General features: G+C 42.8%; 1 protein-coding gene across 1 annotated transcript in view; it reads left to right on the forward strand.

Annotated features, from left to right (window-relative positions):
* ACTR10 (actin related protein 10) overlaps nucleotides 1-19,924 on the forward strand; it is a 247,980-nt gene that overhangs the window by 84,647 nt on the left and 143,409 nt on the right. The window contains exons 5-7 of the mRNA XM_086937982.1: nucleotides 6,684-6,791; nucleotides 8,646-8,713; nucleotides 15,601-15,680. Coding sequence (XP_086794108.1) covers nucleotides 6,684-6,791; nucleotides 8,646-8,713; nucleotides 15,601-15,680 — 256 coding nt within the window. The remainder of the gene's footprint in view (nucleotides 1-6,683; nucleotides 6,792-8,645; nucleotides 8,714-15,600; nucleotides 15,681-19,924) is intronic.

Below are 19,924 nucleotides of genomic sequence, written 5' to 3' on the forward strand. Positions count from 1 at the left end.
TCAGTTTACCGATATAAGATTGCTTTGCGTACTTTCAATTAAACCAGTTAGAGCGGAGTCTGCCAATGCTGATAGCTGGTCTATTGGCTGTGCTAACGTGTTAGTAAATGTAACATCATCATTAATCATGTTAGACAGATGCCCCTTATCTGTTATTGACAAAGCGGAGGATTCAGAAAAGATGCTGGCATCATCACTCACCTCAGAATGTAGCAAATGAGGCTCTCTCATACTGGGTGCATCAGGCCCTCCGTCTAAATGCATCGCAGCCATACTTCCCGAAGCGGTCACCAACTCCACCTCCTTAGCTAGATCACACATCATCTCAGGCGAGCTCCTAACCTTGCGTTGCGCCGCTTCCATGACTATCTCTGCCATGGCGGCTTTGGGGGCGGCGGCCAGAAAATGCGTAGCCATCCCTGAGGGGAGTAGTCTCATCACCGGTCTGCCCACCCTTGCGCCCGCTTCTTAGTTCCACCGTCAGTTTCATCTGTAGCGGTGTTGGCAGCAGCAGAAACCGCTGCGAAATTCCGAGTTGCACGCCCAGTCCGCAGCACATTCGATTTCGGAGGGACCATAGGCTGCCCAGACTGGAGAGACCGGAGGAAACCGAGCAAGTAGGCCGGACCAGTAGAGCACAGAGCACCGCTGACCGGTTTGGCGATGCACACAGCTCTGGGTGTCTCCAAAGAGGAAAAACTGTTGGGCGTCCCGTCGTAGCATTTAAAGTAAGTTGTGCTGCCTATACTGCTTTATCCGAATTACTACATCTCTTGTATCTGGTAATGATTGCAGAGTAATACTGCATGAAGATTCAGGACCTCTCATCGGACGCTGCTCACGGTGGAGTCAATCTGTCATCTTCCTTTTCCGCCCAACGCCCAAAATCCAGGAATAGGGGAAGATCATTAAAGAAAATAGTGCTCACTGACTCCATAAAAAAGACCATGTAACAACACCAGTAAAAAGTCCAGTCCTTATGGGAGGTTACAAATGCAGACAAGGCGGTATCAAGAAGGGACAACTAAGCCTATTAACAAATGAAAAGCAATGATTTCAAAAGGACAGTAACAGGAGCCAGTTGAAAAGTTGGGCAGAGCTTCTATTCCATACCTCAATACATCATGCCTCGCAGAACAGCACATGCGCTGTCTAGGCACGACCTAAAAATCTGAGTAAGTTCCAAAGTGATGTGGCTCCCTCTTGTCCTATTTGCCCGACCAGCCATACCATCTAAATTAGAGTAAGCTTGACATCCTAATCTTGATGGAACAAATAGCATGAAGGTTTCCTTGGGCACACCATTAGGGCTTTGAATTCCTTGTAATTGAAAAGTAGAAACTCTTGAAGTCATCAGCGGTGCTTAAAGGACCCAAAGCCCCACTCTTGCCCGAGCAGTGCTTAAACTGTATTTACAACTCCTGCACAGAAATCCCACAACGTGGAGAACAAAAACATAAGAAGCCTCCAAAGGGGCTGGCTCGTTAGAGAGCTAAGTAAGTGTAGTAACTTTGAGTCCTTACAAGAGTGGCACAAAGATCAACTTCAGGCGCGTGCTAAGGTGGAAAGAAAAATGGAAAATTGATGTGCCAATTCCAAAACTAGGCAAAGAAAGTCCAATCTGCGATTGAGTCTTTGGTTCCCCCGTCACGATCAAGAATATCACAGAGGAAATATTGTCTTCCATAAAAAGACAGAACAAACGCTCTTAACGGCAAAACAATGCAAATCCAGGTCTTATCGGACTACGGTCAGAAATAGGAAATTGTGTAGCTAAGGAGGTTAACATTATGAAATTTATGAATGGCATGCCACAAATTGCTGATAACATTTTTGAAGAAAGGCTTTAGAATACAAGAAATATTATAATTCCTAATCTAAATACGCCCCTAATAGAGAAATGAGACTCTCTATTAAAAACATATGACACTGTTAGATGAAAACATTGGCTAAGATATTGTAAGTCCACAAGATGGTAGGACATCTCTTAGGATTCAAATCCAGGAGTAGTCGATGAGCAAAGACTGCCTAGTGGTGGTTTATGGAAAAGGAAATTTCCCAAAATTAATTAGTGTCAACAAGCAGCCGGCACATAAACACTCCGATTTTGAAATTTTGCTTTACAGACCTAGTCTCTGACACTACAGGGACCTAGGTGATTTTGCTTCCACATCGGGGTTCATACAAGAACTTCACCTTTCTACAGATAGCTCTAAGCTCAACTACCCATGAGAACCCATGTTGTTGTTAAAAGATTAAACTTTAATCTTGTCATTCAGTGTACCATTTTTATTTCCCTTTTCTTTCATATTTCTGTTTGTATTATGATGCTAATGATTTTATTGGAATTTTGTAATGCCCTGATGCACCAAAAGGCCCACTGGCCCAAAAGATGTTATAATAAAACCGGAAATTAACAAATGGTATAGGGATGCTTCCTTGGGGTATCCTGATTGACTAAGAGAATACAAAGTCTGTAGGAATACTTTTTATAAAATTAACTCAATTTTGGTCGAAGGCTTCCAAACAATGCAGCTGTTTAGTTGTGAAAGACTAATTGAGGGACATTTTCAATTGCTGATTTGGAAAGAAATTCTCCCCCATTACTTTCTCCTGGCTTTGTTTTTTTGTCAATCTTATTTTCTTGCTTTCTATTCAATGGTTTTGTTTGTTTTAGCCTATCCAGCTAAATGTCGCTCTCTTGAAGCATAGCCTGTTTTCTAACTTTCGGATTTGTTCCTTTTATCCTTCCACAAGTGTCTACTTTTCAGGAATTTTGTTTTCTAAAAGCACTACATGACCGTGCATGTGTTTAACCTGTTCTCTTTATTTTCCCACTTCCCCAGCTTATTTCTTTTCATCAGATTATAAAAGTTCTACTTTCAATACCTTGCACCGTGCTTGCGTAATCTCTTGTAGTTACGAAAATAACCTTAAAAGAGGCTTAGAGCCAACCCATTATTTACCATTGGTCGGGTTGTCACGTGACTTCCACTTTACTATTACTTACCATTGGCTGGCTCCAACGTGGCTTCCACATCACTTTTACTTACCGTTGGCTGGCTCCAACATGGCTCCTGGGCACTCTTGTTTCCTTGATTGCTATTGGTCAGCACCACCTCCTCGCACCTGTCTTCCTCCTGGGTTTCGAATCTTTGTCCTGCCATGGAGTTTGCAGCAAATACTGCTTCCACTGGCCAGTGTCCTTCCACTGCAGGCTCCTGCTGGTACTCTTTTTATTAACCACTTTAGCAAGTTCTTTCTTGGAGCCCACTGCAGCCCAGCCTTCTTTGTTCCCTGTTCTGTTTACTAGAGTGACTCTAGAGCTTTTATCCGCTGCAACTGCCATCAGTTACCTTAAGGCTACTTTCTTCCCATTCCCTTGACGGCACTCATTGACCCATCCTGAAGTTCTCCCATTCTGTCTCTATTGCGGACTTTAATTATGACCTTTCGGGCAGCCATCCTTTGTTGCAGACTGCCTTGTCTAGTGACATTGATTTGCATGCTCCCTTGGGTGGTTAGTGAACCCTCTCAGCGTTTGCCTTTTCCTGTGATTGAGCACATCCGCTAGTCCATTCTTAGGGCAAGTCGCTTTCAATCTGTACACAAACATAAAGGCTCTCCCCCTCTACTGGCAGTGCATACCTGCCTCATTGCCCGCTCAGTTTGCACTGCTTGCTTCTCTAACGAGGCGCGCTGACCTGCCAGTGGGAGCTTCTCTTTCCCTAGACTAAGCGCACCTCTGCATGGCTTATCCTTGTGTCTATGAAAATTATATCGTATACAGTGATATTCGGTTTTGGTTGTGTAAGTAGTGATCATAGTTGAACCATGAGATGATTGCTAGGCGGGTATACAACCCAAGAACTAGTGGCTGCAGAATCAACAGCTTAATACCATCTTTACATATGTGCATTACACACAGAGTTTTTGTCTATTGTGTGAAATGGGCGTTTGCAACTTAATATTGTAATGTGAAATTGCTTATTATCTCATTGGAATAAATTGTGCAGCATGTTAGTATATTTGACTTTTTATATGGTCTTTACCAGTTCTAGTAGTATAATTCAAGCACTGTATACAATAAGTTACCAGGAAACATTTGACTAAAAGAGTGCGATTTTTTTTTTTCCATGGAATATTTTTTAATTAATATGTATCCGAACAAGATACATTTCTTCATAGTATTAACTTTTGCAACAAACGTTTTACCATAATGTGATAGGCAACCCAGAGTCTAAAGGTTTCTCCTCAATAGCTCCTGGTTCTGCCTGCATGAGTGGCCTCTTAACACATTTTATTGTTAATCCAACATTTCAGTAGTGACAGATGCTGCTGTCTCAACTTAGATAATTTCACCACTTAATCACTGACCAGGATCTGGAAAAAGCTGCTAAAAGGGGACATTATTTCCTGCTGTGTTCATCTGTACATCAGTGACACACCATTGCGTTGTATTAAGTAAATACTTTTCCAATCAGTTTGTGTGGCCAATTATGTTCCTAGAAACGATTGTCCCACCATTCAAACAACCTAGCCTGTCCGATTTACTCTGCATTAGTAGTGCTAAACATAGTGATTGGTTTAACTGTAAAATCTGCTCCCAGTCTACCATGCCTTGCTTAGGGCAGCAAAAAAATCTTTCTTTTCCAGAAACATTTGCTAGATACCCAAATTGCTGAAGCTATTACTTAGTTTCAGACAGGCTTACTGAACTTTGAAGTCTTGCAACCTTCATTGTACAACATGAGTCATGTTGCGATATCCTTCAGGTTGTTTTTTTTAGCTCCAAAGTTGTAAGCACTTGGCAAAACTGTGTTCATTGCTTTCTCACTTGCATTTTAGGAGAGCCCATTCTCTGGTTATTTCTGACAGATATGATCATTGTTTTTGGGCCTCAAATATTAGCCTTCCGAACTCTAGTCTGTTCCCATTCTTCATGTACCTTCTCTAAATCACCATGCGTGTCCTTGCCCATTTTCAGGGTACTTGCAAGCACAATAGGTCACCAAATCACAATTTTTACTGATTCCTCTATCATCTGAGGTGTGGGCCGTGGGCCTTTAAAACACTTCCTCTCCTTGTGAAACAAATGTTGGATTACACTTTTCTCTCAATTTTTTGCCCCATTGTAATAAGTTCTCAGTCACCATGCTATTGGAGAGGGTAGGTACTGAACAGAGCAAGAGGTTTGTTGAGGGCCAATATCTTCTTGAAACTTCTGCCCAGCAACTGATTTCGTAGTCTCCCCTGCTGGACGACTTGTGAGTGGCAATAAAACATGGCAGTTTCTGTACTCATGTTTTGTTAAACCTTTATTCAGAACATTTTTCATCGGGTGCTTTTCGGAGGCCCATCCTCTTCTTTCCTGGTGGACAAAACTCATTCTCTCCACAACTTTGGTCTTTAAGATGAGCACTTCTAGAATTACTTTCATTATGCTGTTTCCTTTTTAACTTGTACCCATCTTCATCCATATGCTTGCATTGTTTACATGCATTTAAGTGACGCCCATTCTGTCCTGTGCACTGATACATTTAGGCCATCAGCAGTCATATTGCACTATTATCTGCAAATATCCATTTTACGGTTTAATACTAAATTTCCTAATGTTAAGCCCACAAAGAGGTAGGTGGTAGTCTGTAGTGAATACCCAAAAGTTAACTCTTTACACCTTTGGATAGAAGACAAGGGACAACAATGTCTTCCAGTAGCAAGTGTCAGGATTGCAGTTTCATAATTGATGCCTCACTTTCTTTAGTTTCCCATATCGGCAGCATTGTGGAAGATGGTACTTTTCATTTAAGAATATCACTATGAAATGTTCCACGTCATAGATTTTCTACCTTTGAATAAACTATGAAAACATGCTTAGTTGGCTTACAGATTTTATTCCCTACACCCATACTGAGAGTATAATATTGAGCAGTACGAATCTATTCTCTACTTGAAGCAGCAATCGCTTAGGAAATCTGACTAATGCTAATCTTGTTGGCGCTGAGAATTAATATTAACGGGCCTGAAGTGAAAGATCGAATAGTTAATATTGCTAGTTTAAAAGGCAGGTTTTGATAGGTTTCCTAAACCTGGCTAGTTTGGGTTCTGTCCGAATAGCAGCTGTGTGTGAGTTTGAAAACCTGTCTGCTTTGACCAACCCTAAAGTTTGAGTTGGCTACCATTAAACTAAGGAGTATGTCTCCTTGTCAGGTTTTTTGAGTTGCCAATTTTCTGGGGCCAGCTTTGATTCAGATGCTATTATACCTATGTTTTTTCATCTGATTTGATCTTTTTTTTTTTCTCTTCCAAAGTTAACTTATATTTGTATACCTGATTCAGAGTATGACGACTGCAGGTAAAAGGAATATTTCACAAAGTTTGGTTGAGGAAAATGCTTATTTTGGAATTCCTATTAGATAAACTCTCTACAATTGCTGGATTCTTTTTTGCTTAAATGCAGCAATTAGATATGGAAACCATAGTTGGCTTGATCCTTAATCAATTCCTTAGCTACCCCAAATCGTGCTGTATAAACAAAGATTTAATAATTTCAGAGGATTTACACCCTGTCCAGCGTAATTTGCACACTAAGTGCAATTTTTATTTGAACGTTTTGTATCGTGTTACTAATTTCATATTGGTGTCAGTGTTTCTATTAATCTATATAATCTGTTTTGTTCCAGGTTCCATCAGTTCTGTTTGCTCCAAGCCATTTGATGTCTCTATTGACTCTTGGAATTAATTCAGCAATGGTCCTGGACTGTGGATATGCAGAAAGTCTGGTGTTGCCTGTATCTTTTGATGAACAATTATTTGCTAGAAAACACTGCATCCGATTTATAGTTCATCTTATACAGAACCACAAATTAGAAATTCTGTCTCACTCAAAACAGTAATAGGTTGTGTCTGCCTAAACAATTAGTCCCCAAGTATTCTGCATCATAGAGCATGTTGGCCATTTTGGGAGGTTAGTCCCAGAGACTTATCTTAGTCAATTAAAAGGTTATGCTTGTTACTGCATGCTAAGCACACATGGTTATTACCTGTAACGTTTGCTGCTATCCTCTTTGGAACCTAGGAGAAGTAAGCTTTTTATGCTACAGCATTCACAATTTTTTTGAATATAAACAAAAAGAAAATTGCAAGCAGTTTTTTTAAAATGAGCTTGTGTAGTTAAATGTTACACTAGTTATCAAAAATATACTGTTGATGCTTTTTTTAGTGATTTTTATAATAATTAGTCCCCTTATACAAGGACATCTTTAGTCATCTTAGATAGTCCAGTAGGGAAAGTATGACTTCCTTGAACTGACACTAGACAGTAATGCAAAGCTTAAGTCTTTAGAATGAATTCAAGATTGTATATCCAGGGATTGAGGGATTGGAAGGACCCTAGTTCTTTTTATCCTAATAACATGATCACACATGATGAGCTGACATTGTAGTTTGGAGGACTGGCTGAAGTATGGACTCTTAGAGGGAGGCTGAGAGAGCGGATGCCAGGGTGGGCCACCTATGAAAGTGCAGGGTAGGGTCAGCTTCCGAGGTATAAGTATACCTCTGCTGCAGAAGGGGTGAGGTCTAGGAATGCTGCTGATCTAGAATACAGGATGTATGCCATGTTGTGTTTTCACTTTTGTCTGCACCATTTCACGCAGCCTTTAATGGCAGTGTGGATTCATTTGGTGGTGGTTCCCTTATGGCGGAAAAATACATGCTGCAGCCCTTTGGGGTCCTCTTTAGTACCCATGCCCTGGGTATCAGGTGTACCATTTACTAGTGACTTACAGGGTTACTAAAGGTCTTGCCAATTGTGGAACAATTGCACAGTTAGCTTATTTTTGGGAACGAGCACTGGGGACCTGGTTAGCAGGAACCCAGTGCACTTCCGTAAAGGCTGCATCAAATACCATGCAGAAATTGGGGGTGACCATGTGAAAAAGTGGCACTTTCCTACTCACCACATGTATGTGTAGCCTAAAAGGCACAGATTTGAGCCTCTATAAGACCTGCTAAGCTTCAAAACCTTTCATGGTCAAGAATTGGGGAGCTTGTAAGGAGCACCTCATCTTACAAGAAACTTGATAATTAATTACAACCTAATGCTACACTGAAATCATGCCCTGTATGAAAATGTGAAAAATAACTATTTTGCATTGTCATGTTTAGTTACAACCATCCATCAGATCCAGAACCTCTTTGTGGGTAATTGGACTGAAAAGATTTACCAAATTTTAACTTCATGAATACTTTTGATGAAGATTGTGACTTTGTGCCAAAGCATGTGTATTTTTCTTTAGGTTGCAATTCTCAGCAGCTATTACTGAGAAAACCTGAGCGATTCTGCCTAGCGAACTGGTAAAATTTGCCTCCAAGCATCTTGTCTAGTGGGGCCAATTACTAACCAGGAGACCGGTTACTCAAATGTGGTGCACTGTCATACAACAATTCCTTTTACAACCTGCACATATGTATATGCTCCAGTCTCTCACTCTTGCTTTTCAAGAAGGCTAGAACTCATGTCTTCAGCTTTGCTACTTTGCTTTGACAACTTTAGGAAAGTCTGTGAAAATGTGCCCCTTTTGTATTGTGCAAAACTTGTTTTTATGCTGTTATATTGTTAGATTTTCTTTAGCTCCATGCAGATTTATGAAGGAATACCAATTCTGAATTGCTGGGAAGCCCTTCCCCTAGGTGGAAGGGCTATTCACAAGTAAGTGTTTATCAGATAACATTTATTCATGTGACTTAAAAATGTAATGTAAGTGTTTATCATGATACAGTTTGACCAGACAGGTAATTAGGTGTTTTTTGGTGTGCAACTTGCTTACTCCGAATTCTATTACTCTGATGGATGCCTTACGAGAAATATCACATTTACTGTGTTCCCTGTTCAGTCAAAGCTGTCAATAGTTCTTGGAATGAATCTGGGCTTTATTCTGTATTTCATCAAAAGCGTGAACCTAAAACAGGTATATTCTACAAATGGCCAATAGGTGTAGTTTTAAACGTATGGCAGTGACCCAGAATATATTGGCTCTTTTTGTTCTTTTTAACTCATTTGGACGATGGGCATAGAACAGGATTGATGCAGGGTTGTCCTATACCCCCTTTGAAGGTGGGACCTTTGAAACATCAAATTGTTGACCGTCTCAGAACTCAAAAGATCAGATCTACTTTTGAATTGTCTATATCCACCAGTGACATGCTTATACCTCTGTTTAGTTTAAAACCATATCTTGGTATGGTGCTGTTGGTTGTATATCATTTGAAAAACAAAACAGAAGTTGTTTTTAAAAGAAACTGAAACCCGTAGTCACTAAACTCCTAGTGAAGCTACAAACCTCTCCCGCACTCAGAGAACTAAAATGGCTCCCAGGTGAAATGCTCACTAGCTTCAGAACTGCCTGCCTTACACACAAAGCCCTGCACACAGGGAAACCAGACTACCTAGCCTCTAAGCTCAAGAAAGCTGGTCAGTCCAGAAGTCTCAGAAGTTCAAACTCCCTCCTACTCATCCCCTGAAAACCAGCAAACAAAAAACTGCAGCCCGTTCTTTTGCAGGCAACGCTCCTAAAATTTGGAACTCCATCCCCGTGGACATCAGAACTACCCCCTCCTTTCCAGAATTCAAGAGCCAACTAAAAATCCTCTACCTCAACCGTACATTCCCGAACTCAATTACATAACTTACACGCCTCTGCCTGACAGCCACCTGTCAACGCACACCGACTCCCTTACTCTTACCCGCAACCCTGGCTCTTCACCGCCAGGAAAGAAGTCCAATAATAACTTTGACTTTGCATTGAGAATACTATGAATCAAAAACGTCACCGGACCGCGCTACCTCTACAGCACACCACGAACCTCTGACCGCGCTACCTCAAAGTCGCATCTTAGGCGCTACACAATTTTTAATCTCTGAACATGTATGCTATATAAAACTTCTAAAAATTAATAATATGATGTGTTTACCCTTATACTTAAACATGATGGAGCAGCTGAAGTGGCAAATGTCTTTCAGAGGAGAGGAGATGGCAGTAAAGTACCCGACGGGCTGTATAGTAGTAGATTTTCATACCACCTAATAGAAGAGTACAGGAGCAGCCCAATTCTATTAAACAAATGTGCAGAAGTGGAGCCCTGAGGCAGTTTCATGGGTAGGAACAAGTGGCTTCATCATGATGACTTTTTGCCTAAAATACCATAGGTTTTTAAGACCTTAGCATTGCGTCCTTGTACAGAACATCTCATGGATGTTGCAGTGAATGTGGAAAACATTGATATGATGCAGGAAAAGGACCAGAATCACAATCTTTCGAAGGCTGTTGAGACCAGTGGAGGGCGGTCTGGGTATCCCAAACCTAAATATTTTTATTAAGCCTTCCGGCTGCATTATAATATTGAATTGTTGAGGATGGACCGTAAGCAACAGACCAGCAACTTTGGGAGATCTTTTGGATCTCAAACTAGCAGAGGAGTTGCAGGTTGTCTCTCTCCCCAATGACTCGAGCAACACTGCAGGGGGGAGACGGCATGGGTATTAGATGATGAAACATCCTGTTCATCCAGTTCTTTGGGAACAAGTATGTCTTGCTTGCATTAATAGGCGAGAATTTTGCAAAGTAGAAGGAGGGTAATTGACCTTGAATATATACCTAGTCAGTAAAGGAATACGCAAAAAACTCTTAACAGATCATTTAGGACTTTCTGCTCACTGAAACTGATCAATTCAAATATGCTTAAGGTGGCCACGGGGCTGTACAAAACAGCCACCAGATCATTGTTCCATTTTCAAAAACGGAAGAATCTGCGCATATGTCATAAAGCCGATATCCACACTACCAACAGACGCAAAGGGGAGAGAAACATCATACAAAACATTTATAGGTGGCACTCCTCCCCATTAATGCTACACAGTATGATCTTTGCTTGAATTGATTCCTGATGGGAGGAGCTTTGATTCTAAAAGCACAACCACACTTATTTTATATCTGCCCTAAAGTTGAGAATTTCTGCTGAGAAGTTTAGGCGGAATTGACCACACAACTGGGGAACCCTTAGACCAAACTAGTGGACATCATTTCAGACCTCTATTAGCATTTCTATTTAGAACAAACTCTGATATGTTGTTACGAGGAAAGCAGACCACCGTTGTACTCTTGGAAACTTATGAGGTACCACTGGCTCCCAAATGTGCAGTATTTGTTAGGGATGACAGCAATAATTTTTGAGGGGCATGGAGCTCCACAGCAATATGGAAAAATAAGGGCTCCATCATTGACTTTCTGTCACTGGATTTAATAGATCGATCATGTACAAGGCATCTTAAGGTCCTCAACTTAGTTAGAAGAACGCCTGAAAAGTATCTGATGCAGGACTATTCATTTTAAGTGGTTGGGCATAACGCACCTCACACTTTTCCTTCACTGCTGGTGTGAGGGGTGGTGTGCAATTTGATGACGGAGTTCTACGGGTGGGGAATTGTTGGTTGGAAGGGCGGAAGGAGGTTGTGTCCCAGTTTCTTAATTCAGTAGTAACGTTCACCTGAATGTTGGATATTGTCAAAACTTTGAATTAAAAGTATTGAAACCAAAGTTGATTTTTTTTTAAAATAAGCTTATTTTAAAGTGTTTGTGACAAACATTTGCACAGTGCATGCCTTTGCAACTGCTGAAATTAATTCTACTACGAATAATTTCTGCTATCTAGCATGAACACTGGTTATTTGGCTCCCCATATATTAAGTAAGTAGTCACCACTGAGTGTTCTGCTATTTTACAAATAAAAGGTGTAGGAAACTGGCTGTTTATATGATATATTAAAATGATATATATATATATATATTGTGCAAAGAATCCAGTTGTTCCCTTTCAGGTGGGCAGGGACTTGCTCTAGCAATCCCAATGTGCTCTTCTCTAGGGTAGTGTGGTCGAGCAGCCATATGCTTTTCAGAGGGGAATGTTAAGCATTCACAAATACACACAGTAGTGAGTAAGTTAAACACACAACTCAATAAGGAGACCCACACCAATTTATAAAAATAAAACATATCTTTATATATATTTAGGCATCAGAAGCCATTCATTCAGGTAAAACGTTTTTTCAAAAGAAATAGTTCTGTATTTAAAAAGTCGACAGTGCAATTTTCAGAAGATACAATGCTATCCTATGAGAAGAAAAGCAAGTGGGGCGTTCAGGACAGTACCGCGACTTATGGGACAAGTCTCTAGGAGTTAAGGTGAGTGGTAGGCAAGGTCCAAGGCAGCAGCAGCAGAACACCACCAGTGGCACTAGGGCGGCTGGGTGCAGGGGTGAAAAACAGTGTCTGGTACCCAATGTTATTCTATGGGGATTGGTATTCGCATAAAGAGGCTGCAGGCTTTGAATGGGTAGCCAGTTTGACTGACCAAACAGGAGGCTCAGGCCTCATGATGCTCAGGGATGTAGAGACACCTTGGATTCTCTTCTCCACGACCCTGGGAGCAGTTGCGGTGGAGGGGGGCTGCAGGAGACATCGGAGAGATTACTGGAGGCGAAACCACAGTGGATTCAGTCTCTGGAGGGCTAGGGGACAACGCTGGCACCATCGGCTCATTCATTCAACTCTGGCTTGGAGTGACGGGTGCAGCGGTGTCGTGTTTCTGCAGCCACAAGGTCCTCTCAGAAGTGTTGGTGTGCCTGCAGGATGCAGAGAAGCTGGTCCGCTGCTTAGCAAGAGCTCTTGGTTCCTGGGTGAAGTGCTGGCAGGTCTCCCGGGCTTTGGGGGCTCAGCAGCTGCAGGACGAGTCATCTTTTGGTGCAATTGTCGAAGGCAGCTGGCAGGGTTGGCGCCAAGTCAGTTGCCTGGGCTTCAGTTCTTGCTCTTTGCGACTGTTCACGTCTGTCGTCGTCTTTCAGGTCAGCAGGATCTGTCTCACTGGTGCCATGGGCTCCCCTAAACACTGAATTTAGGAGTGTTAGGGGAGTGTAGAATAGTAGCTAATGGAGTACTTAACCTTGGGGTTACTACGCCTCCTATATGACCACTTCCTGTGAGAAGTTGGCATAATCCTGTACCAGAATTCCTAGGTTTGCCACCACAAAGATGGCCAACTCTGAAAAGTCAAGTTCACTTCAGTTAGTCCATCTCCGGCGTGGTACTAGGCGAGGGTGGGACGAACGCCTACTCTTCAGACTCCTTTTCCTGCTTGTCCCGGTACCAAAGGGCATTGGATAAAGGGGGTAGGCGTCCTTTCCTGTGAGGGGAGCCAGATTCGAATTTCAAAGGCAGTGGCTTCTTTGAACCTCCCCTGCCTTGGAATGCTAATCAGCAGGTTATCCTGAGGGAAGGGGTGTGAACACCCTCTTCCTGTGCAGACTTTGTTTCTGACCTCCTGAGAGCGGGGGCCCTCACCCTGGAAGGTCAGAAATCTGTCTCAGGTGGCAAACTGGCAGTGACTAGTCGGCCAACACACCAGAGGCTTGCAAGTTTTCAGGGAGAACCTCTTAGGTGCTGTCTGTGTGCATGTATTCACAGATCCACCACGGGAATCATGGTGGGTTTGCGAATATGAAATGTTTGATGACAAACAACCCTATTAATCTATTTTCAGTGAAGCCATAATGACTCTGGGGAACTCCTATTCACCAGTGTCTAGCCCATGGGTTAAATATTCACCAGTGTCTAGCCCATGGGTTAAAACGGCTTCTCTGATCACTTGTATCGGCAGCAATGGAACCAACCAGCACAGGGGCATATCTGCTCATGCAGACAGATATGTTCTCACATGTAATATAAAGCACTCTGGCTTAGGGCTGCAAGGCCTGCTGTAGGGTTGACTTACAAATATTACATGCAGTGTTAGGAGACATGGCACACAGGGATGTGTGTCATGTTGTGTTTTCACTTTTGTCTGCACCAAAACATGCATTGTGAAATGGCAGCTCTGCATGAGTTTGACGAGGGGTCCCCTAGTGTGGCACAATTCGTGCTGCAACCCTTGGGGACCCTCTTTAGTTCCTCAGGTCCTGGGTAATTTAAAAAAGTTGAAGTCTTCGGCAAAAGAGAGTCACTTTATAGGGGTGTCTTTGTCCTTTTTTTCTTTCTAATATGACCCAAACTACTGAGGGAGTATGGATGACAGACAGGAGCAAAAGGGAAATTAGTAAGAAAAATAGGGAAGTAGCCAATGAGTGGAATGTAGAAGGAAAGAGAAAAATAATTTAAGATGTTGGAAAAGAGTTCTAACTTTAAATAAATCACAAAGCTCAGTGGAAATCGTGGCAGTAAAAATAAAGGAAATTGGAGACCGATGGGTGAGCATCTCTTCCCCCAAGCACAATCAAAAAGAACAAAACAAAGGCAGTAGGAGAGGGAATAAGATGTAGTCACAGCACAGGGGAGGTCAGGATGGTTCAAAGTCATAATGTACCACCTCTCAACCTCGGAGAGAAGAAAAATACAGGCAAAATAGTGTTACAGATGAGGATGGGGTAGAAAATTAAAGGAAAAGCGTGATCTATGCAATCCTTTGCGAAAACCAAATTGTTGATTGCAATTTCGAGCTAAGGCACTATTTAAGATTGTTTGGAAAACTTGTTGAATGCCATTCATCTTGGAAATGTTGAGGGAACACGTTAGGTAAAATGGATTCTCACATTTAATATTTATCAAATGTGTTTTTCTCGGTGGTCAAATAGAGCTGTTGACCATAATGGTGAAAGTTAACGTAGTCATCTCACCATGAGAGTCTCTGGTTCATTAGAGGACGTTTTTTGGATGACTATAGAACTCACTTTCTTGCATTCATTTACTTCTCCACCATTTGACAATGATACATGTGAACACATACCCCAGGACATGGTCACAGGTGAATGAGACAAAAGAGAGTAAACACAAAGAGCTGTGCAAGCATACCTAGACAGGGAGGCATGCACAGTGTAGATGAAGGACTAAAACATGCACTTTACTCCACATGGGGGAGCATACACATAGAAAGACGTTAACATGAGGATAACAGCACAATAAGATGCAAGCACCGTCTGGCTCCTCTATCGCTCACACATCGGTAAGACAGTAGATTGCACTGCACCACCCACACTAGGGCTGGCACACGCATGCACGCACACACATAACCGTTAGCATGTTGTGGAAGGTCACAAGTCTTATTCAGCCCTCCTGCTTCAGATGCCCCACCACTTGCTGTTTTTTTGCATATGGACTGTGTGGGCTGAAAACCTTTCCACTCCCTTTGGCACACCCACATTGGTAAGGTAGGTGGTCAAAAGACCCATAGTCCCTTATAGTGCACTCTCGATTAGACAATCCAAAAAATGTCATCATAGCTGAACTGGATAGTGTGTGATTTATAAAGTGGTTCTTGTTCATGAAGTACTGTTCAAGAAGTGAGTTAACCTAGAAGGGACAGAAAAATATACCAGTGCTCAAATCGGATATCCTAATTTTATCTAAATAGAGAGACGACTTAAAACGTTTGTATTCTTAGTTGTATGTACAGCTTAAGAATATCACTGCTATGGCCTTGCAAACAGAAAGGAAGTGATGTGGTGTTTAAACTGTTATATATTTTTATTGACTTCGTTATTTTGAACCTTTAGGGAGCTGGAAAATCAACTACTAGAGCAATGCACTGTTGATACTGGCACAGCAAAGGGACAGTCTCTTCCATCTGTGATGGGTAATGTTTCTTATATTTATTTCTTTATTGAACATGCCATTCTGCACTATTTGTGTTTTTTATTCCAAGGTCAAATATTATACATCTTGCACAATTGCGTCACGAAGTTTAGAAACCAATGACAACTTGTAATTTAGGATCTTGTGCAGTCTGCAGCCAGCAAAGAAGTTCCCCCTTAGGATACCAACTTCCGCCTGACCTGAGAAGTCATACTAATTGTTTCTTACTGTAAGATTCTTTCATCCTGCTGATTTCCAATCTCGTGGAATGCACTTGGATACCAAGCTGAGTCTCACTACTGTTCTTGCGTTGGTGTCAAGTGGGTCCAGAGATGTTCAGACATACCATACAGCATTGAGTGTGCCACCAGAATTCAAGTCCCTATGGACATAACCTGCTCCAGTTCACCCTTTTGTACTTCTTAACTCTTTTGCATACCACAGATAGTTTTGCTTGCAAACTTTTTGCATATTTATGACTTGTGTAACAATACTAACATAATAGTTAGGTCATTTGAATGCTGGGTTGTTCTTCCACTTAAAAAGATGAGGGAAAGTATAATTTAAAAAAATGAAAACGAATCCTTAAACTAATAAATTCCCCTGATGTTGCTGCGACAGAAAACAAGTTCAAATATACAGAAAATGGCTATGCTTTCAGATTCCTCCTTCCACTGTTGAGTTGATGTTATTGGTCCTGATTTTTCGACATTTCCTCGTTGCCCTTACCACATACCTCAGTCTGCTGAACAAATTGAGCAGTTTCTTGTCTAGAATATGGATCTATTAAGCCATTGAGCAGCTTCACTGGCTCCTCTGCTGTAACTTTTCCATGCCTTCCCTCACATAACCATGCAAAACCACTACTCGTGAAGCTTTGGGATTACTTGCAACATCCCAGAGATGACCTCCTCCTTCCCCCAATCCTCTCTCTCGGTTTATTTCTTTGACGATTATGATCCGTCTGTGCCTCAGCCGACTCCTCTAATACTACAATGGAGTTGTTCAAAACTAGCTTGGATGCAGTCGAAGATGGGTGCTAGCTTGAGAACTTGTCACCGCCCACCTTTTAAATACTCATTTCATCCTGCAAAATAACTGTACAATTGAGAGGATGTGGCCTAACAGCTATGGTGGTAGATCTCAAATCTGGGGAACCGGGTTCAAGTCTCAGCAACAACGCTTACCATTCTGTGATACTGGGCAAATCACTTAATCTCCCCGTGCCTAACAAAAAAATGAATGTGTTGGGGGAAAACATGGCGGCCGCCGGCTAAGGCAGGTCGCGTCTCTCCTACGGAGCTCCCGTACCCCGGCGGAAATGCAGCGGAAATTCAGCAGAACCTGAGCCTCTTACCGCTACGACTTTCCTGGGAGCCCTTTCGGTCTTCCTCCTCTCCCCATCCGTGCGCCCTCACTCAGCCTGAGCCTCCGGCTGTCGAGCGCGGCACTCGGTGTTGTGTGGCGGCACCGCCCTGGACTGCTTCCCCGCTTGTGCCACCTGTGCTGCTTGGATTTCCTGGTTTCCTTGATTCTTTGGGGCATCCCTCTAGGTCGTGGTTTGCGGTGCTGTGCGGTGACATTTGCAGCGGCGCCCTCCTCGGCGCCCTCCTCGGACTTAGCCTGGGCTCAGAACACCTTCCCGGCGGATGTGCGGCTTCAGGGTCCTACCTTCCACCTCTCTCCCGCGGTGGACCGAGGCAGCCGTGGAGCTGCGGCAGAGCCGCAGGGCGGCGGCTCGTGGAAACCTTGGAGGCAGTGGCAGCTATCTTTCGGCACAGAAAGCCCAGAAGGGCTCGGCTGCATTAAAGGGAGGCTGCTTTGATCCACAAAAGGTAACGCGACCAGAGATTGAGTCCCCTCGAGCAGACAAACCAAAGTCACGGACACGTCGTCTTAAACCTAAACCAGAGGTAAGGTCTGCAACGGAGGAAGGAGCAGGAGCGGAACGTGCTGTCGGCAACAGCTGTGATCATAATCCTCATCAACTTTCAAGTAAGGTGAAAGGGCCTGGGGGTGCCAAAGGCATTATTAAGGGCGGGCTTGGCGAAATAAGGGTTATACACACTACAGACACTGCAGATACCGTTACAGACTCTGCTAGTGATCAAGTGCCGAGTTCCTGCGCAGTGAATGTAGTAGAGGATATCACTAAGGAGGGTACTCCAGGGTCTTCCATTTTTGTCTTTACCGGCAAACGCACTGCCATTATTCCCCGGGTTTCAGACCCTAAGCTTGGGGTCGAAAAAAAACTCAGAAACAAACCTAGAAATACTAACAGTAGCGCTGTGCGACTTACCCCCTCGCTTAGGACATTCTTTAAAGTACTGCCACAGGTTCTAGAAGTTACGTGTAGAGTGGGGGAGAATAGCCCTCAAGATAAAGGGATGAGTAGCCTTGATAATACCCAAGGGACCGCGTCCCCAACCCTGGTGGTCTCGGAATCTGCTGATAATATTTCAGCGGAGCCAGGGTCTCTAAATGTACCTGTCGGAGGAAACAGTGATGAGCCAGTACCCTCAGAATGTGAATCACGGGAAGGGATATCTTTGGAGATACTCCTTCATGAAATAAAGAGCGGATTTGCTGAATCTAAACGCAACCAACAGGAGATCAAAGCGGCGTTCGACGCACTTGACAAGAGAGTAGACCTACTTGCCGAGAGGACAGATACTCTAGAAACGAATTAAAAGCTAAATTGGAATACGCTGAGGAAAAGATACAATCTCTAAGACGTGACGGAAACGCAACCAAGGAAAGAGTAGAATCTTTGGAAAATTACTCACGGAGAAACAATATCAGACTCCTGAGGGTCCCGGAAGGAAAGGAGGGGGGAGAAATGAAAACATTCATAGCCTCTTTGCTTAAAGAGACCCTGAATTTGGGGTAATCTGTTGAAGAGTTGGAGAGGGATATTCAGCGAGCCCACAGAGACCCTTTTCGCCTAAAACCAGGGAGATCCAAACCCAGAAAGATCCTAGTGAACTTTCTAACTTACTCCACCAAGGAGAAAATATTAAACTTGGCGCTTAAAGCTACATCTTTAAAAGCCCCAGATTTCTCCTTTGTTGTTAGGTCGGATCTGTCTAAAACAACCCTCGATAGACAGTGGGAGCTAGGCCAGAGGATGGAGAAATTTAGGGGTCTGGGGGCCACTGTCCAGATGAGGTTTCCCGCCTTCCTGCGGGTCATGTATAATAATAAAATGCATAACATCCATTCCCCTCTGGAGGCGGATGAACTCCTAGCCTCTATTAGCGACCATCAGCAGGGCCCCCAATAGTAGCTAAGAGACTAAGAGTCTAAGAGATTACGTTTCTTACAACATCCTTCCCCTTACTACTTTATAGTTGCTGCTTGTACGTGTCAAAGACAGTATCATTGTTTCGGATCAGTGAATTCAATCTTGATAATTCCATTTGATAATGCCATTTGACATTATACAATAGGAGCATAACAAAAAAAAGCAAAAAGTAAAATAAAAAAATTAAAAAATCACGGGAAGGTGTTTCAAAGAAAAAAAAAGGGGGATATAAAGAAGGGGAAAAAAAAAGAGGACAGGATATTTTTTTTTCTCTAAGACTCCCCCAAAGGTATTAACCTTGGCTTTGTCGGCTCTGTCGGATCACACCTTTCATATTAATTACACGCAACAGGGCCGGGTGGGGGGGGCTCCTCAGAGAGACAAATCTGGCATCACCGGCCAGGTTAACTACGGGAGGGTTTTCCCGGGAGCGGGGAGGGTGGGGTTGGTGCTAAAACTGCAAAAAATCTTCATCTGTCAGACATTGTTCTAAACCTATTACTTTCACTAAATGCAACCCAATCTCGTCTAATCTGCCTTGGGAGTAGTGTACTTTTTATTGATCTGATGAGTTGGTTGAGGGGGAAGGATATTAGATGCCGGGGATAAAAATTTTGTCCTGGAATGTTAATGGCCTGCGTGTAAGGGGGAGGAGGCATAGAATATTACAGTATTTGAGGGACTCCCCAGCTCAGGTCATTGTCATCCAGGAAACTCATCTTCTTCAGCAAGAAGTGAAGGATATGTTGAGGAATGTTAGATGGGTTGATAGCTTTATCTGTACTAACCACAATGCTAATATTCGGGGCATTCTTATCATCTTTAAAAGGCAAGTTAGAGCGCAGATTATAGAGTATGAAGAAGATCTTAGCGGTAGGTGGCTATATGCTAAAGTAAGTTTAGAGGGCAGACCGTACAACTTGGTGGATTATTATGGCCCC

This window comes from Lissotriton vulgaris, chromosome 9, assembly GCF_964263255.1.
Source record: "Lissotriton vulgaris chromosome 9, aLisVul1.2, whole genome shotgun sequence".
Lineage (NCBI taxonomy): Eukaryota > Metazoa > Chordata > Amphibia > Caudata > Salamandridae > Lissotriton > Lissotriton vulgaris.